A 17640-nucleotide genomic window follows, 5' to 3' on the forward strand; every position below is an offset into this window, starting at 1 on the left:
GGACAGCCGGGGAAGTGAAGAAGATGATGGCGAAATAAGAAGAGGGTTGGAGGGATAGGCGGAGAGATTAGGTGTTGGTGTAAGAGAAGGGATAAAGTGGAGGTAGCAGCCGTAGTCGCCGTAGGAGGAGGAGGAGGAGGAGGAAGGGCTGGGGAGGGGGGGGAGGAAGAGGAAGAGTAGGTAGGTTGCCTGGGGGGTAGGCCGGCATGGTTGCAAGATGTTGCGCGGCCGCCGCCGCCGCCACCACACGGACCAAGCCTTGCCTTGTCCCCTCTCCCTACCCCCCTCCCCTGTGTCCCGTCCTCCCTTCTCCCCTCTCTCTTTCTACCCGTCGCTCTCTTTACACCCAGGCCCACTCCTCCATGTCCTCCGCCTCCTCCTCCTCCTCCTCCTCCCTACGTCTTCTTGTGTGTGCCTCCTCCTTCCCATAGCTTAGCTCTATCTTTGTACGAACTCTCCTCCTCCTCCTCCTCCTCCTCCTCCTCCTCCGCCTCTTTGCTTTAAGCTTGCTTCGATGCTTTCTTTCTATATATTTTGTCTAATTTTTAGTAACTTTTATTGGTTTCTTATCTAGAAATATTCGCGCGAAGTTTTCCCTTTTTTGTTTTTGTTGCAAAAACTGAATTTTTTTTTATCCCCCGTTGTTTGTCTTTGTTTAATCTGTATCAATTTTAGGACTAGCCTTCCTTCAATGTTGGTATTTTTTTACGTTTTTTTTTCTTTTACTGTTGTTGTTGTGGGGGAGGGAGGGGGTGTGGGTGTTATTTTTTTTTTTTATCAGTGTCCAGCTTTAGTCTAGAATGGGTATATTTTTCTTTACCTCCAATTCTTGGAACCTTTCCGGAAAATGTTATATTCTTGGTATTCCCTTGTTCAAATTTGAGGCTCTCTCTCTCTCTCTCTCTCTCTCTCTCTCTCTCTCTCTCTCATTCATGTGCATGTACATGAGAGATAGTACTAGTATATGTAAACTTTTTTCATTTCTCTTGTTTTGAATGATTCTTGTTATACGACATGCCAGCCGTACATAAGCATTTTACCCATGTTCTCGTTACTTCGGTTATTTTCATTAGTGTCTCTCTGTGTGCCCTTTTTACGGCCTTCCCTTGCTTGTCCGTACTCTCTCTCTCTCTCTCTCTCTCTCTCTCTCTCTCTCTCTCTCTCACCGGTTGCAGGTTTAGTGAGAGCGAGGAAGAGAGAGAGAGAGAGAGACCGAGCGAGCCTATTGGATAGCGGGGGTTGCAAGCTGCCTGCCGAGTGAGTGAGTGTGTGCGTTCGTGTGTTTATACGTCTCCCTCACTTGCAGGCCTTTGTTCGGCGCGCGGCGTGTGTGTGTGCGTGTGTGTGTGTGTATGTGTGTGTGTGTGTGTGTGTGAGTTTTTGTTGTACCATGCACTCCAGGCCGCTTCTCAAACTACCCTACTGAACCTCCTCCCCTCTCCCTCTCCCTCTATTTCTCCCTCCGTTGATCTACGGCTTTCTCTCCCCGCCTCCCCTCCCACCGCCTCCCCCTCCCCCCCTTGTACCTTTCGTTGCACATTTATTTGTAGTTAAGAGGCTGCATAGATCGGCTGTTGTCGATATACGTAGGCGAGGCGGTTAGTTATAAACTACTTTGCTCCCTCCCTGCCGCTTCCCCTCCCCCCCCCTACCCCACCCCAATCCACATGTTGCGATCTTCCTCCTTGCAAGGAAAAGGATGTACGTATATATATGTGTCCATCTTATGTCCTTCCGTCTGCTCGCCTCTTCGTCATTTTTATTATTATTTTTTTTCATTCATTGTGATAGTAGATATGCAATAGCTTCTCTCTCTCTCTCTCTCTCTCTCTCTCTCTCTCTCTCTCTCTCTCTCTCTCGTGTTATTATGAATGCAATATAACTGAAGTGCGGGCTGCATTGACATCGGATACTCAGTATCCAGGGAAATGCACTTTTTTTTTGGGGGGTGGGGGTTGTGTGTTAGGGGGGTGTAGCAAGGGAAAAGAGGAGGGTTGTGATATGAGAATCAAAGTCAGGGGAAAGAAGAGGGAAAGAACTGCAGCAGTTGCGTTATTGTGCGTGAGCCTGTGTGTGTGTGTGTGTGTGTGTACATGGAGTGTGTCCTGTGTATGTATACTGAGGCCTGGGTACATCACGCTGCCTGAACTTGTTGCTCTTGTTGACCTTTTATATTTTTTTCTTTTATCCTTCAGCTGTCCTGTGAGTTTGCAGTCGGTTTGGTTAATTCTTTGACATTTACATTTTAGAAATGGATGTTCAGAAAGGACGAGGAAGTAGTACTAGAGTGAAGTGATGTGTGAGTTCACGATTGGAGAAATGTGTACCGTTGAATGCACGTAGTTCCCGGGGTTACTTTCTTCTTCTTCTTCTGAGGAAGGGTTGGGAGGGAGAAGAAGGCCTTGGTGATGGTCATTGCCAATGACTTTCCTTGGACGCATCTGCCTGCTTGCCTGCTTGAGCCTGCCAAAGTGTGGGTCTCTCTCTCTCTCTCTCTCTCTCTCTCTCTCTCTCTCTCTCTCTCATTTATCTTCTACCTTGCTCTATAATACTTTTTTATGGGTGTTCTTCCTTTATGCTGTCTTTTTTTATGACCAGCACGGCTGCGAAGAGAGAATGAAAAAGGTATGGCGATGGTGTGATGGTATCAGTAGATTTTATTTCTCTTCTTTTATCCCAGATTGGGTTTTAATCACTGTTTTCTCATGCACAGACTTAAGGCTTCTTATTGAGGCGTATTTTTTTTTTTTTTCTTAATGCGGTTTTAGCTGAAATCCCAGAAAATTAAGGATGATAACAGTATTGCCAGCGGTTTTATTATTATTATTACTCTGTATTTACTCATATGTCTGTTCCATCCCTTCCCTATGGGGATTTAGGGCATGTAATCATTTTTATGATAGTCAGTGATTAGGTGTGACCGTAGGATGGGAAATAGCTCGATTAAGTGCTAGTGTAGGTCTATCTGAGTTCTTGGTGTTTGTGTGGTAAAGAGTGAATGACACTGTTTAGTGAATAACACTTGTTCCTGGATTTTATGATTTTATTGGAATTGAAGACCAAAACTGTTTTTGGTTTTATAGATGAGGCCAGTCAATTTGAGAGTGCCCTTCTTGCTCAGTTGTGTAACAGACAATATTTGATTGCGTTCTTATCTAACTTGATGCTGCATCGTTTCGTCACTTTCAGTCCAGCTTGGCATGGAAGGTCTTGTGTTTGACTTGTTTGTAAAATTACCTATACTTACTCAAGGCTTCTGTTGGCACCTACTTTGTATTATGGGCAGACTGTCTTTATGACCAATAGCCTATTGGTCTCACTGTCATCCTTTTCGCGTTCATTGTATTGATATCTCTTATTTTAGAGTGTTGTTCTCATTGGATGCTGTCTCGAAGATTTGAGCATTTTAGGATGTAAGCAGAGGATCTAGATAGATGAGCGTTCGCATGCTTCAAGTGCTTGAGCTTGCAAGTGATTTTATGCTCCTTTTACGGGCAATTCTGAATGTGGATTATCTCTATCTTCTTGCCCTTACGGTATGTAGTGGTGAGCGCGCTAAGCTCCCGCCCCTCAACACCCCCCCCCCCCCCACCCACTCAAGGATCCCCATATTCTCTCCTATTCTCCTGATTTGCTTGGCCATGCCGATGGTTGGCTGGTCAGTAGCCCTTCGCCGTGCAATCTTTAATCCCTTTGGAAAGATTTGTATGCTTAAAACTGACGGAGGCTGCATTGTTATTCCGTTGACACCCCCCCCCCCTCGCCCTTTACTATGTCCTCTCTCTCTCTCTCTCTCTCTCTCTCTCTCTCTCTCTCTCTCTCTCTCTCTCTCTCTGCTTTGAATGCTTTTGAGTTTTCAGAAGCGTTCTTTAAGATTATCATAATAGCGGACAGAAGGCTGGCTTATGAAAATTCTATTTTTTTTTGTATGTTTTTATACGTCTTTCAAAAGTATCCCTCAGGAGAGGTGGAGCATACATCCCGCCTATGTGAACTCTCGAGAGAGATACTGGAAGTTTCCAGCCCTGTGATTGACTTATCAACAGCCAATCAGGAGCGTCGTAAGGGACGGGCCTAGACATCAGATGCACGCATGATGTGAAGCCACTATAGGAATGTTTCTGATCTCTCTTGAATTCCTTATCACCCATTGGTCTACTTACCCCTAAATGCATTTTTATGTCGTATTCTTTAGCTCCATTTGCTTACATATTCCTCTCTCTCTCTCTCTCTCTCTCTCTCCCTAACCTGTTGCACATTTGTCACATTCGTAGTTTCATTTTTTTGGTCTAAGCGAGAGGCTCACTTTTCTTTGTCTTTCTTCTACCTTCTCTTGTTTTCGTGTTTGTGTACTTTGTCTTCGTTTCTTTCTTGACTGTTCAAGATTCCTCAGATTCAGTGTGTTCATTTTGCCTTGGATTTCTCTCTCTCGTATTTTACACGTCTTTGCGTAAACTCATTTTAAATCATAGTAAAATTTCATGTGGTGCTTATTTTTAAATTTCTTATTTGTTGTGTGAGTCTGTGTGTGTGTGTGTGTATGTGCGCCTTTTGGTGAGCATTGTTTTGTCGCCATGGAAGCAAGCAGTCGCCTCGTCTCGTTTGCTGTTCCTACCTCCAGTCTCACAAATGACACCCGATAAGCCAAACTAATCGGAGGCATATAGTACTAGACTTCCCACTCGGTGTATTTTATTTGTATACACTGTCTTTCATTTGTCTACTTTCGTTTGAAATCATTCTATGGAATGGAATGTAAGAATTTCGACCCAAGTCCAAGCGCTGGGACCTATGAGGTCATTCAGCGCTGAAACGGAACTTGATAGTCGAAAGGCTTGAAAGGTGTAACACAACGAAACAATTGGTAGCAGAGGGTGAGGAGTGAGGGGGTGGAAGAAAGAGAATATGAACGGAGGTACAATAAATGGAATGAAAGGGAGTTGCAGCAAGGGCCCGACGGGACGCTGCAAAGAACTTTTAAGTAATGCTTGCAGTACGATCCCCTGCGGGGGAAATCAGTTGTGTATCGTTCATTTTGCTAAGAGCATTTCTCACTTAAATTTAGTGCTGAGAATCTGTGCCAGATCTCTTGACATTTATAAGCGTTTCCTATCGTTTGAAAAATCTTATCCTTTTATATTCACTTCATAGTGAATGGGTAATCATTGGCGTAAACCTTTCCTCTAAAAAAAATAAAATAAAATAAAAAAAATAAAAAAGTACAGCAGTGGAAAACAATGTTTTCTCCGTTTTCAATTTCTACACAGAATTTTGTATCGCAGTTTTATCCTACCGATTTGTTTTATTATTATTATTAATTATGAATCAGTAGTAGTAGCAGTTGTTGTCCTGAGTTATCCTCAACTATATTTCCTTGATTTTACTTATTATGCAAAATGTATTTTAGCATTATGGGCTTTCGTAAGTCGAAAAATAATGTACCCAGCTTTCACTAGGACTAAAAGTCAAGTGCTTGTCCTGGATATCGGTCGTTATCACTCTGGGTTCTTTTCATTTTACGTAACGCTACTGTAGGGTTCGGGAGGAGGAAGGGATTTAGATTTCTAGTTGAGGATTAGGGGATATGGTCTCTCTCTCTCTCTCTCTCTCTCTCTCTCTCTCTCTCTCTCCTCTCTCTCTCTCTTTTCTGAGATCATGTGAGAGAGATATCCTATTGGGTACCTGTATGCTTGCGTTCGAACATATTTTAATATTATTAATCTCGTTTTCTTCGTCTGGACAGTATATGCGCGTGACGCTTTTCTTAGCCGTGGAAAAGATTAGAACTGGTCTTCGTGGATGGCGCCAAAGGCAGCGTTATATATGTGTGTGTGTTTGTTTAAAATGTGAATTAGTAGGCTTGCGTGTGCGTAATATATATATAAGCGAATACCACAGGAAAATGATAAGACCAAGACATTGTCTTTGTAAAGACGAAAACGCTTGGATTTATGCCTATCATTTTCCTGCGGTATTCGCTTTTTTGATGAAGTCACATGCATCTAATGTAATGTTTTAAAGCATATGTATGATATAATATAATATAATATATATATACACACACACAATCATGCAAACACATCAGATAGAACCAGGCACTGTTCATGAACGTGTTTGTGTTGCATGCATGCGTGCGTAACTGAGGTAGTGTGTGTGAGCGATACTTTACTACGTCGGCGGCGTTGGGGGTGTGGTGGAGGCCGGCTGGAAGGGAGTAGGGGGAGGAGGAGGAGGAGAAGGAGGAGGATGTGGGAGGAGGAGGTGGTGGTGGTGGAGCGCAAGTGACAGTGAGAGTTACACGGTCATCTCAGAAACAACCACAAAGAGAGAGAAAATTATCTATCTGTCTCTTCTCTGTCTGTTTGCGAGAATTGCTAGCTGCAGACATAATTGGAACTTATTTTTTTTGAGGGGGGGGGGCGGTTTATTCAAGATATTAATCAGATAAAGGAAGTGATATCGGATTCTCCTGATCCGCATTTGATTATGTATAGTATAAGAGAGAATCAATTTGCGATGCATGTAACGGGATCTAATACAATGTTTAACGGTATGCCGTTTGTTTGTGAATAAAAACAGTTGCATGGGTCTGCAAACGTTTTAGAAGATATTTTGCTTTGTCTAAAGCTTGTGTAAGTCATCGGTATTAATCCTCTGCAACTCGATGTATTTTAGGCCTGCAATCTCCCTTCAAGATGAGTGTTGATTTGCGTAGTTTAGCTTTGTATGGAGGTGGGGGAGGGATAAGTGCGGGTGCTTTTCCCTCCCTAGGAGGTGGGGGTTTGATAGAGAGAGAGAGAGAGAGAGAGAGAGAGAGAGGTGGGTTCGAAGGGGAGTAGGGAGTCGTATATGAGAGTAGGGTAGGCTAGAACTGCGAAAGAGGGAGAGGAGGGGGCTGTCGTAGGAAGGAGGGGGAGGGAGGGAGTTCTGAGGTAGCAGCAAGCTTCTGCTAGAGCCCTAGAGAAGAAGGAGAAGAAGAGAGAGAGAGAGAGACAGAGAGTGAGAGAGAGTAGTCTGAGGCGAGCGGCTGTACCGAGTACAAGTGTGCCGCGTGTGTTGCCTTCGAAGCCTCATGCCGTGTGTGTCTTTTTCAGTGTTTTCGTGTTGATGATTACGATGTGTCTCTGTGGCTTACCAGCCTCGATGTGTGTTTACACCTTTTCTCTCGTCTCTACTGTTATCCGCTTGGACATGGATTTGTTTTGCTTCTTCCTCTGATAAAGAGAGGGAAAAATGAACGTGTGACTTCTGATCCATTAACGTGTTGGGTTTTGTGTTGTTGATTGATGCATCGTGTCCCCCCACCTACCATGTCACTGGCCGTCTGAACGTCTATATAAATGGTGTTCTGCCCCATCTTCTTTGGTGCAATGTTTGGGCTTCATGTATGGTCACTGGGTGGGGTGTTCACTTAATCATCAGCGGTTAAAATAAGAGATACGGACACTGTCGACAGAAGACACCAACCTAGGCCTTTCTTTGCTAAGTTTGGCGTTGCTCCCTTGCTTGTGAAGTTGATGATGCCATGCTCTTGTTGATTATTCAGTGACACTGCGGCCGTATGCATTTAAAGTGAAACCGCTGGACTGGCTGTCATACTCCACCTGAGTATTGAAACTGAGTTCGTTACATTACTACTTGTGCTGCAGCATTGCCCTCAGTTCTGGAGCAACAATTCGTTGCAAGGAGACAGATACACACACACACAGAACATGAAAGTTTCATCAACAAACGTAGATACAACGTGTGATTCAGTGTGCATCCTACAGATGGAAAATTGTGGAGAGTAAGTTGCAGAGAGAGAGAGAGAGAGAGAGAGAGAGAGAGAGAGAGAGAGAGAGAGAAAGGGGTACGTGATGGATTGCTATAGGGGCTATGTTGGGCTATGATACCCTACCTACAGTTTTAGACACCTTAGGAAAAAAGAGGCACCTTACGTTTGTTCGAAGAGAGAGGATGTTATGTAGTTTTATTTATTTATTTATTTTTTTTTTTCACGGTATGGCTGAGGAGTGAATAGAAGCCATGTTTTGTCTCTATATCTTGTATCAGGGGTCTGCCCACATTCCTTTTTGATGTATGTATGAAATATTCCGTCTTAAGATCCATTTAAAGGGAAAAGTGTGAAGAGATGTCGAATATTATCTCACTCGCCAGAACACCCTCTCTTTCTTTATCTTCTCCCTCCCCCGTATGTGACTTTAAAAGAACATCCTGCTTTGTATTTGAGTTTCTTTTGATCTAAGGCCACTCCAGTTGTGAAGGAATTGAAATTTGGACCCTATATAGATATTATATATATTAATATAATAATATATATATATATATATATTATATATATTATTATAGATATATATATGTAATATATAATACTGCGGATGTATCCAGTGGCAGGAATTTTTGCTTCATAAATAAATATATATTTAAAAATTTTATCTTAATGTTGTGCTGTAGTTATTGTCGGGAGTTCGGGGGAAGTGTAATGTTCAATTTAACATTGTTTATGTATACATAGAGAAAGAAACATAGAGAAAGAAGTTTAAATGGGAATGGTGGCGTTTGGCAGAGGTCTGCATTAAAGCAAAATAAAACACTTGATTAAAAACAAGAGGAGAAAATGAATCATGAGACGGGATGCAGTGATATGGACCTTTTCATGATTTCGTTTTTAGCCTTTACTCAGTCCTGTAACATTTGCCCTTTCTTACTAAAGAAAAAAAAACAGGAGTTAGGTTGCACTGTCCTGTCATTAGCCATTTTTTCCCCCTTAGCCATTAGTTTCATCTCCATATCTGACTCTTTACTTCATGTACTTGCCTTCCTGTTTTGATAATACTGTGTTATGCTGGAATTTCAATTTACGTTAAATGGGGAAATCGTAAGCTGTGCCTCGTAGTGCTATTTTCCCTGTCTAGACATTCTGAGTTTATATACCCAAATGAACGTTGGGAATAGAGGTGTGTATATATATATATATATATATATATATATATATATATATATATATATAAGTACCGAATCCATATGTCATGCAATGTGTACTCAAACACACATACTGTAAGTGTCAGGAGTTAGCGAGACGAGGTAACTAAGATTTGGTGTTTTCATTTCAGTCGAATAATTCAGATTTTTGTTAAACAGAAACGAGTGAAACATTCAATTAGATCCATGTGTATTTTTAAGGTATCGCCATTAATGCAGCCGTATTATCTACTATAATTGTTTGCGTTGTAGTTGTTACATAAGAATGATATGGTAACGAACATTTATTAGGAAAATAGTCTTAAGAAGTTCAGCCAATGTTACTGTGTTCTTGTTTAGATCTGTTTAACGGTATAGTTATTTTTTGTTCATTTACTAATGGCAAAGCTATAAATTCCTGTGTGTATAGGAAGTGACAAGAAAAAGGGGGAGTCTGGGAAGAGGTAAGGTTGAAGGTTTCTTGAGTTGCTAAGCGAGTTTACAGCGCCTCTCTCTCTCTCTCTCTCTCTCTGTGTGTGTGTGTGTGCGTGTGCGTGGCCCTCACCCCTACCCCCCATCCCCACTCTGGATCCCCAGGGTCCCCCTCAAGACACGATGATTCAATGTATTATGTAACGTCTTTTTAATTAAAGATCATTGTTTGAGAACACGTTGTCGAGGGTATTTGGAGTTCGTGTTTACGGTGCTTGGCGTATCTGTTGTGTTGTTCGTTTACTCCTTCCGTAACGCTGATCTCCGCGGATGCAGAATGGACAGCAGCTCGCTCGGAGCAAATTGCACGCATCTCGTTGCTTGTTTGTTTGTTTGGTCATAGTATATATAGATATATATATATATATATATATATATATATATATATATATAATTATATATATATATATATATAAATAATAATTTTGTACCTGTGCATTCAGTTGCCAGACAATTTGAAATCTAATGAGATCCCTGTTTAATTTTAAAAGTAAAATCGTCCAGTCAATATATATTCATTTTAAAACTCTTACAGGAAAAATTCTAATTTAAGAATATCTAAGGTGCTTGTTCTTTCGATAGATATTGCAGTCGATGGCAGACAGTGATACCACATTTCTGGGAATGGGAGTCTATATTTCTCTGCAGCGCTATCATACTGACAAACGTTCGGTATCGATTGCGCCTTCATGTGGTAATCTCTAAGTATGGCGTTTTATGAAACTTGTCTGTTTATCGGATTTACTTTTTATTGCTGTCTTCATCAAAGCCATTATTACCGTTTTTAAATCTTACCGCTATTTATTTATAGAATGTGTTAGTGGGAGGCTCCTTAATCATGTCAATTTTCTCTTCGTGCCAGTATTAAAAGACGCGGTTTTCAAAAGTGCCTAAAGAGAGCATTTTGAATCATAGATGTATCAAGTTAATACCGTCTGCTCATAAAGAGGCTATTTTTAAAAAGAATATTTGGTATGACATTGTAAAGAAAAGAGATCTTACGCACGTTCCTTTTCTTCAGAATTATAAACGGGTTTCTATATATTTGCTTTGTGTGAAATAGACAAGCAAGCAGCGTAATGACTTCGTAGTAAACAAACAGCGAAAGATGCAGAAGGAGCTCTCAGGAATTGGCGAGCGCGGGAATAAAAACTCGCGGGAAACTCTGCGGGGATACCATGGTCGATTTCACAACAGTGACCCTTGGTGATTGTAACTCTCCTGGCACGTTTTCATTGCAAGAGTTGAAGAGACAGCAGAGCTCATGTTTAGTGGTTCAGTAATGTTTGAGATCGTTAGGTTTTTGAGTGAGTTAACGTTTGAAATTATATATACATAGTATATAAGCCACAAATGTCGAGTTTGCCTTTAGCTTGGGAATAACTCGCACCCATGTAGGTCCATGGTTTAGATGCAGTCGTAGTCATAGTTGCACTTTTAATTAAATGTTGAACTCTCTCTCTCTCTCTCATAAACACATTAGATGCTTGTAGTTGTGTTCTCTGGACATGGGTGCAGAGCATAGATCGATGCCCCCTCCTCTCTCTCTCTCTCTTCCCCCCCCCACCATTTCCTTGTAACCCCTTTCTCTCAACACACACATCCGTTTTTTCCGTTGAACAGGTTTTCTGTAGCCTCCAACCCCCCCACCCCACCCCCTCCCTCTTTTCGGTCCTCATGTATGGGGGAAAAGGGATTAAAAGATCTGTCAACATTGCAGTATCCCTGCCTCTCTCGGCTGGACCTTTCCTTTGCCAAACTGACAATGTAGAGCAATTGCAAGCACCCATAGTTTTCGAGCTCTCTCTCTCTCTCTCTCTCTCTCTCTCTCTCTCTCTCTCTCTCTCTCTTTTATTTAACTATATTGACACGTCTCTGTTTGTAGGATTAAGTACATATCGCAACACCCGTGCGTTTGTTAATAACGAAGTATCTGGCCATCAGCATGGTTATCTCACGAGTGTGTGAGTGTATGTGCGCGCGCTCGCGTTTTTAAAACTTTTTTTTTTTTTTTAAGCATCAATGGCCAGCGGCATGGCCTGCATCTTCCTCTTCTTTTTTTCCTCCCCGTCCTCCTCCTCATCCTCCGGATGGTCACTGGTGCAACAAAACCATTTTCTTGTGTCGGCGTGGTTGTGTGTGTGTGTGTGTGTGTGTGTGCAGGCAGGCAGTTCCGCGCTTTTCCAAAGAGCAGCGATGCACGTGGTACTACTACCTCGGTTGCATCACTGAGGGAGTTGTTCCTTCCAGCGTGAATCTTATTGCAAATGATGATTATCGCACAATGAGCGCAGACGGCTTATCTATTTCCAAACTCATTTGCTCTGGTTTGTTCCTTCGACTTCATCAGGTGATGACGGGGATCGGAATTATATCATGAGTATTATTATTACATCTGAAGAAAATGCGAAAGTATAGATTGTCACTAAAATACAATCTGAGGAGTGTTGCCGATGCACAGTACGAAGGCATAAGACTTCTGCGGCGCAGTGGATTTAGAAAACAGAATTAAGTTGGAGGGGGTCTGCCGAAATGTAGGACCTCTTACTTAACCCTCCCTTATATTCTCCCGCCCTATAATAGTCGTGGTAGAGGGCAGGGGCCGAGGGGGAGGGGGGAGGGGGGGATGTTGAAGAGGTGCATATAGAGGGCGGCGGATATACGGTCTAGCCAGAGTACAAGGTACAGCACTTAAATCACCCGAAGACTCTCTCTCTCTCTCTCTCTCTCTCTCTCTCTCTCTCTGTCTACTCTCTCTCTCTCTCAGGGGTTATTTAGATAAAACATTACAGTCTCAAAATTAGTTATTACAAAACGCCCCGATCTTGTTTTTGGTCCACTGATTGTAGGAATATGTTGAGTCTAAAAAAAGATACTTGCTCCTGAGAGTCAGTTGCCACATTCTCTCTCTCTCTCTCTCTCTCTCTCTCTCTCTCTCTCTCTCTCCTTGAAGGACTGACTGCTTGGGATGGCCAGATGGGCTGAGCTAAAACAACCTCTCTCTTGCCTCGCAAGTAAACATCAATCAACTTCAAAGATAATGGCGATTATGGCATATTACCACGACGGTGCTGGTGGCATAGCCGGTCGCGAAAGATATGTATCATATTTGTACATAAATTGTTATCCTTTCCGAATACATTTCCAAGACGATAAGAGTAATAATGTAATGTTGTATCTATATGGTATAAATCTTTGCTTACTCACTCATGTGTATTGAATAAAGTCTTAGATATTGAGGGGGACCCACGCTCATTATGTGAGAAGATAGCACATAGCAGCAGCAATGGAAGTACCTCAGGTTTTTGACGAAGTTTAAATGGTAAGAAAATCATCGTCATGCGTTGTAATTGTTCGTTTACTCGTGAGAAGCTGTCAGGTAAAAGACCTCATCATATCAAACAAGGAAGTTTTGTGTATTCCATCGGTTTGAGAGAGAGAGAGAGAGAGAGCTTCATTTGTGAGAACCATTTAGGAGCACTGTATTATATACCTAGTACCGGCATTTTGCAATGCTATTGGTCTAGCTTATCAGCAAATTAAAACAGCCTTGATCTGGTCTGTATTTGAGTGGATGCCTGGCTTGATTTTCTTATTTTCAAAATGGTGTCACTTATTATGTAAATTGGGAAGAAAATGAGAATCAGTACAGTTTGAAGAGCGTTCGTTTGGAGTTCAGAGGAAATGCTCCTTGTGGAGCTGATTTGCTCGGTAACACTATGAAGTGGGTGTTTTATAGATTACTGTACTCTCTCTCTCTCTCTCTCTCTCTCTCTCTCTCTCTCTCTCATACGTAAATGAGAGTTTGCTCTAGAAGGTGGACACGGCGGGCCTACTTGTACAGAAAAGGAGTGGAATATTGGGAGACGTTTCGCGGGAAAGAAAGGGGGTGGAATAGGCGATCGAATAAAGAAGTATTGAACTGACTCATTAGAAAATGAGTGAAATGCGTTTCATGTTGTTGACCCAATGCACAAGGCATATATATATATATAGATTCTTTCTAGCCCATTCAGCGAGGCAGTACACGTTCATAGGTACTACTTGAAATAGTGTGTTAAAGCGCCATGCTGGCTGGCAGTCGTCACACAATCATGAACACATAGTAGTAGTAGTAGTACTCTACGTCCAGTTCGCTTTGCCACAGAATCGTCTCGTTAAATTCGTCAATGTATTGTAGTTGTGAAGAGGGAGGAGTCGCTGGATGTTGTGTGTATTATATGTGTGTGTGTAATAGCTTTAGAAGTAGTAAGAGAGTTGGGAACTCATTGGGTGTATAGATAGAGCGAGAAGGTTAAATTTTGCAGACTTTTGAGAGAAGAATAGGTTTTGCAGAATGGAAAAACTGTAATAGTAATTGTATATGGATGGAGAAAGAAGGTTGGGTGTACTTTTGAGTTCGAGTATGTCCCCGACTTGGAGGACTATGAAATGATGGTTATGCCTAGCTATAACAAGGAAGGTGGATGACAGAATTTAGATGAAGGAAGGATTAAGGCGGGAGGTGAAAACTGACAGGATGAAGAACAATGTAGATTTTGACATTGTCACACATTGTGTGAGGTAGGGTTCGTAAAAGTGCTTCTTAAGATGTAGTTATGGGAGAAGTTAGAAGGGATATGGGTTGAAAACAGCATTTGACAAACAGACCAGAAAATACATAAGATTGAATCTGTCAGTCAGTGTGAGTGTTGAGGTCAAGGGAAATGGGTCGTGAATTAGCTGTGCAATTGCTGATTGCAAATAGTAATAGATTTCTGGTCGATGAATGAAAACAAATACTGCTGAAATGAATGAAAGGAAGAATGGCAGAGGATCATTCTTACAGGTATAGTCATTCTTGGTTAAGTATGAGTGAGTCACTTAATAGAGATTTATTTATATGTGCGTGTTGTGAAGTATGAAATACATGACAATTAAAAGTCAGCACTATTTTCATCCCGCATTCAGTTTGAAAATATTAGTATTTCAGACCCCAGTAGGCAGCCAGGAAAATGGATGCAAATCCTATACCCATTTGATGATGTTTAAGTGTCATCAAATGGGTATAGGATTTGCAGACCCGAATTCTTGGATGAAGAGCTGGAATACCAGAGGGAGAATTTTCGGAGATGAGGATACCCTAAGTATTGGTGGGAAGGGGCACACATTAAGGCAAGGAAAAATTTCTGGGGGTAGGGAAAAGATAGAAAATGAACATTCGAAAGGAAAGAAAATAATTATACCCATCAATAGAAAGCTAGAATTTCAAACTGATAGGCAGTTACAAGAACACCATTAGGAATAAAATAGTTAGAAATAAAAAGTTGGTAGAAGGGGAGGAGCGAGGAGGCAAGGAGGGTCTACATATGGCAGCGTGTCTAGACTGTGAAGAGCTTTACTTCGGCAAAAGCGGCAACTCATGCAAAGAACGAATCCCTTCGTAACTTCCTAACATGCGCAAACAATGTAATGGCAGGCAACACGGGGAATAGATTTGAAGACAGCTTATCAAGGATCATACACACTACAGTAGAAAAGAAATACAAAAAACAAACAAACACAAGAAATTAGGCTTATTATGGAGGACTTTAATCCTCCCCCCCATCCCCCCCCCCCCCACACACACACACACACCCACACACACACACACACACACATATATATATATATATATATATATATATATATATATATAATATATATATATATATATATATAGTGAAACCTCGGTTTTCGTACATAATCCATTCCGGAACCTCCCATGAAATGTGAAACGAACGAAAACCAAAACAATTATTCCTATGAGGGATAATGTAAATACAATTAATGCATTCCAGACCCCCCTAAAATATTAACAAATGATACGTTCTGTAGGCACTAAGACCAACTTGAGAGTTACTAGAGCCCTTTTGCAGAACAAAACTGTCCGGAGGCATTTGTTTCTGCCGTTTCTTTAGCATTTGTCTAAGGTAAACACAGCATTGTCATAAAAAATGTTGGAAACATGGATTGCAACTTCTTTGTTGGGATGATAATTCTCCACAAAATTGTTTATTGCAAAAATGCCTTATCTCTGAAGTAGGCATATTATAAATGTATGCCTATTCATTTTCTGAATTTTTCAAACCAGCCTCTGCTGGCCTTAAATTCACTTACAGCAGTGCTTGTTGTAGGCATTTTCTCAATGAAATAGGCATGCAGCTTCCTCCAACACTGTGCAATGAGTTTTTCTTAAATTTTATAGTGTTTCCCACCCTTTTTTTTTTTTAAAGAAGGGCTAGCACTTGGAACTTTCTTTGACCCCATGAATAAAATACCACAAAACCAACAAACACAAAAGCAGAATGGGTGACGAAAGAAGATAGAAGATAGGATACGCTCGATATGCTTATACCTGAGTATATTAATAGTTTTATCACGAAAAGTGCATTTAGGCACAAAAATGATATGAAAATACAGTAACCTGTCAATATTTCTCAGTGGAAAATACTGCGAATAGGTGAATTTTCCACGAAATGGGTATATACGGTCCATAGAAAAATCCGTTATTAGGCGAGTCTGCATATAAGGGGGTTCGACTGTGTCTGTGTCTGTGTGTGTGTATATATATGTATATATAAATATATATATATATATATATATATATATATATATGATATATCTATATATATATATAATGCAACTGGACAAACATTTGCAGTGGTTCATTGATTATTCTTCTTAGAAAGAGGTTAGAGAGTAGCAGGTGTTTTCAGTCTAGACTCCTTATTAAGTGTATCAGAGTTGGGCATCCTTGCTGAATTTGATTTTGGCAGAGTTACAATTCTTTATTCTCAGCAGTATAATTTTAGGGATGTGGTGTCTAATATTTTATATTTTTTACTTTATGCATTTCAGTCACAATAAACCAATTGTGTTTAAATTAGTTTTAATGGCTACTCTATTTTCTGAACAACGATATTTTTAACATAATCTTAGGTTGATTAATGTACGTATAGGTATATAAATTGTACGTTTATACAGCTTAACAGTGCGTTATATGAATTTGAAATGAAGTTAAAACAAGGACTTTCATGGATATCTATTAACTTGAAGAGACTATGATGGAGTACCAATAAATTTATTTTTGTAATTTAGACTTATGTATTCATATTTTCAGAATTTAACAAAATACAGTGAAACTGCAACCTGTGAATAAATTATATAATGTACTATGTGATAGAAAAGGTAATTCTTTTAAAATATGTACGTAAATAAACCAAAGAACATTCACGAATTATAGTTTAATTATATGTACTGTAATTTTCGAGTGTAGCCACCCACAAGAAAAGGATAAGATTAAAGTGATGGATCCTGTGTTGATAGAACGTTCATTGACGAATATCAGCATGTTTGTTTCAAAGCCACAACAGTTTGGTCCCTGTTTTTCCTTCCATCGTTTGGAAGTTTCTCTTTGGTGGTAGATCTTGAAAACTTGGTGAATAGACAATCGAAAGACACCGAATAGAGCCGTCATTGTCACCACGCTTCCTGTGTCCACTTGTGTTTTGGGACTTGTGTTTAAAGATCACCACGGCGGCCTTGGTAGGGGAAGAGTTGGGTGTGATTGGAAGGCAGTGGTTAAAGGACCTCGGGAGAACGGCTCCTGTCATAGGCTGTTGGTCGGGCAGCCCCTGTGGAAGGCTGGCCCCACAGCCCCCCCAGGTAACAGCTGCCCCATGTAGCAGTACGACGGGCGGGGATGGCCGCACCCTTCAAAACATGTGTCGGGACGACATCTTCCATCAATACCCACACCCTGGTGAGGACAAAAATTGAAAAATTTCATCCACAAGTATCCAAACCTGATGTGTATTGATATCCAAAAAGCACCTCATTTATTTTACAGCTTCTGTACTGAGTTTGGACAGGATGAGGGAAACAACAGTTGCATAGTGAACCTATATTGTTGTAGCCGATTTGCCATTGTCAGCTAACTTTCTTGAGATGGTATAGCTCTTATCACAACTTAATAGCTTTGGAATTTCATACAGAGATGAATTTTGATAGATTGTAGGTATGTATATTTACTGTATACTATAATAAATGCCAATGACCACCTAGGTGATTTTTCTTTAGTGATAAAAGGAAATCCGTATATTGGATGGATGCAAACTTATTATCTTATTTTTATATTGCATAAGTTAGCAATCCAGTATGCAGTCA

At 40.9% G+C, this 17640-nt stretch overlaps 1 protein-coding gene across 11 annotated transcripts in view; it reads left to right on the top strand.

The window, feature by feature from the left end:
- LOC135219989 (zinc finger protein 865-like) overlaps positions 1-17640 on the top strand; it is a 467680-nt gene that overhangs the window by 438785 nt on the left and 11255 nt on the right. The window contains exons 1-2 of one of the 11 annotated variants that reach the window (XM_064257259.1): positions 7020-7077; positions 16595-17236. The exons of 9 other annotated variants lie outside the window; for them this stretch is intronic. In XM_064257259.1, the coding sequence (XP_064113329.1) occupies positions 17197-17236 (40 nt within the window). In that variant the 5' untranslated portion in view covers positions 7020-7077; positions 16595-17196. Of the gene's footprint in view, positions 1-7019; positions 7146-16594; positions 17237-17640 lie in introns of those variants that run through there. One more of the 11 variants, XM_064257260.1, reaches the window with a different exon arrangement.

The sequence above is a fragment of the Macrobrachium nipponense genome, chromosome 1, assembly GCF_015104395.2.
Source record: "Macrobrachium nipponense isolate FS-2020 chromosome 1, ASM1510439v2, whole genome shotgun sequence".
Taxonomy (NCBI): domain Eukaryota; kingdom Metazoa; phylum Arthropoda; class Malacostraca; order Decapoda; family Palaemonidae; genus Macrobrachium; species Macrobrachium nipponense.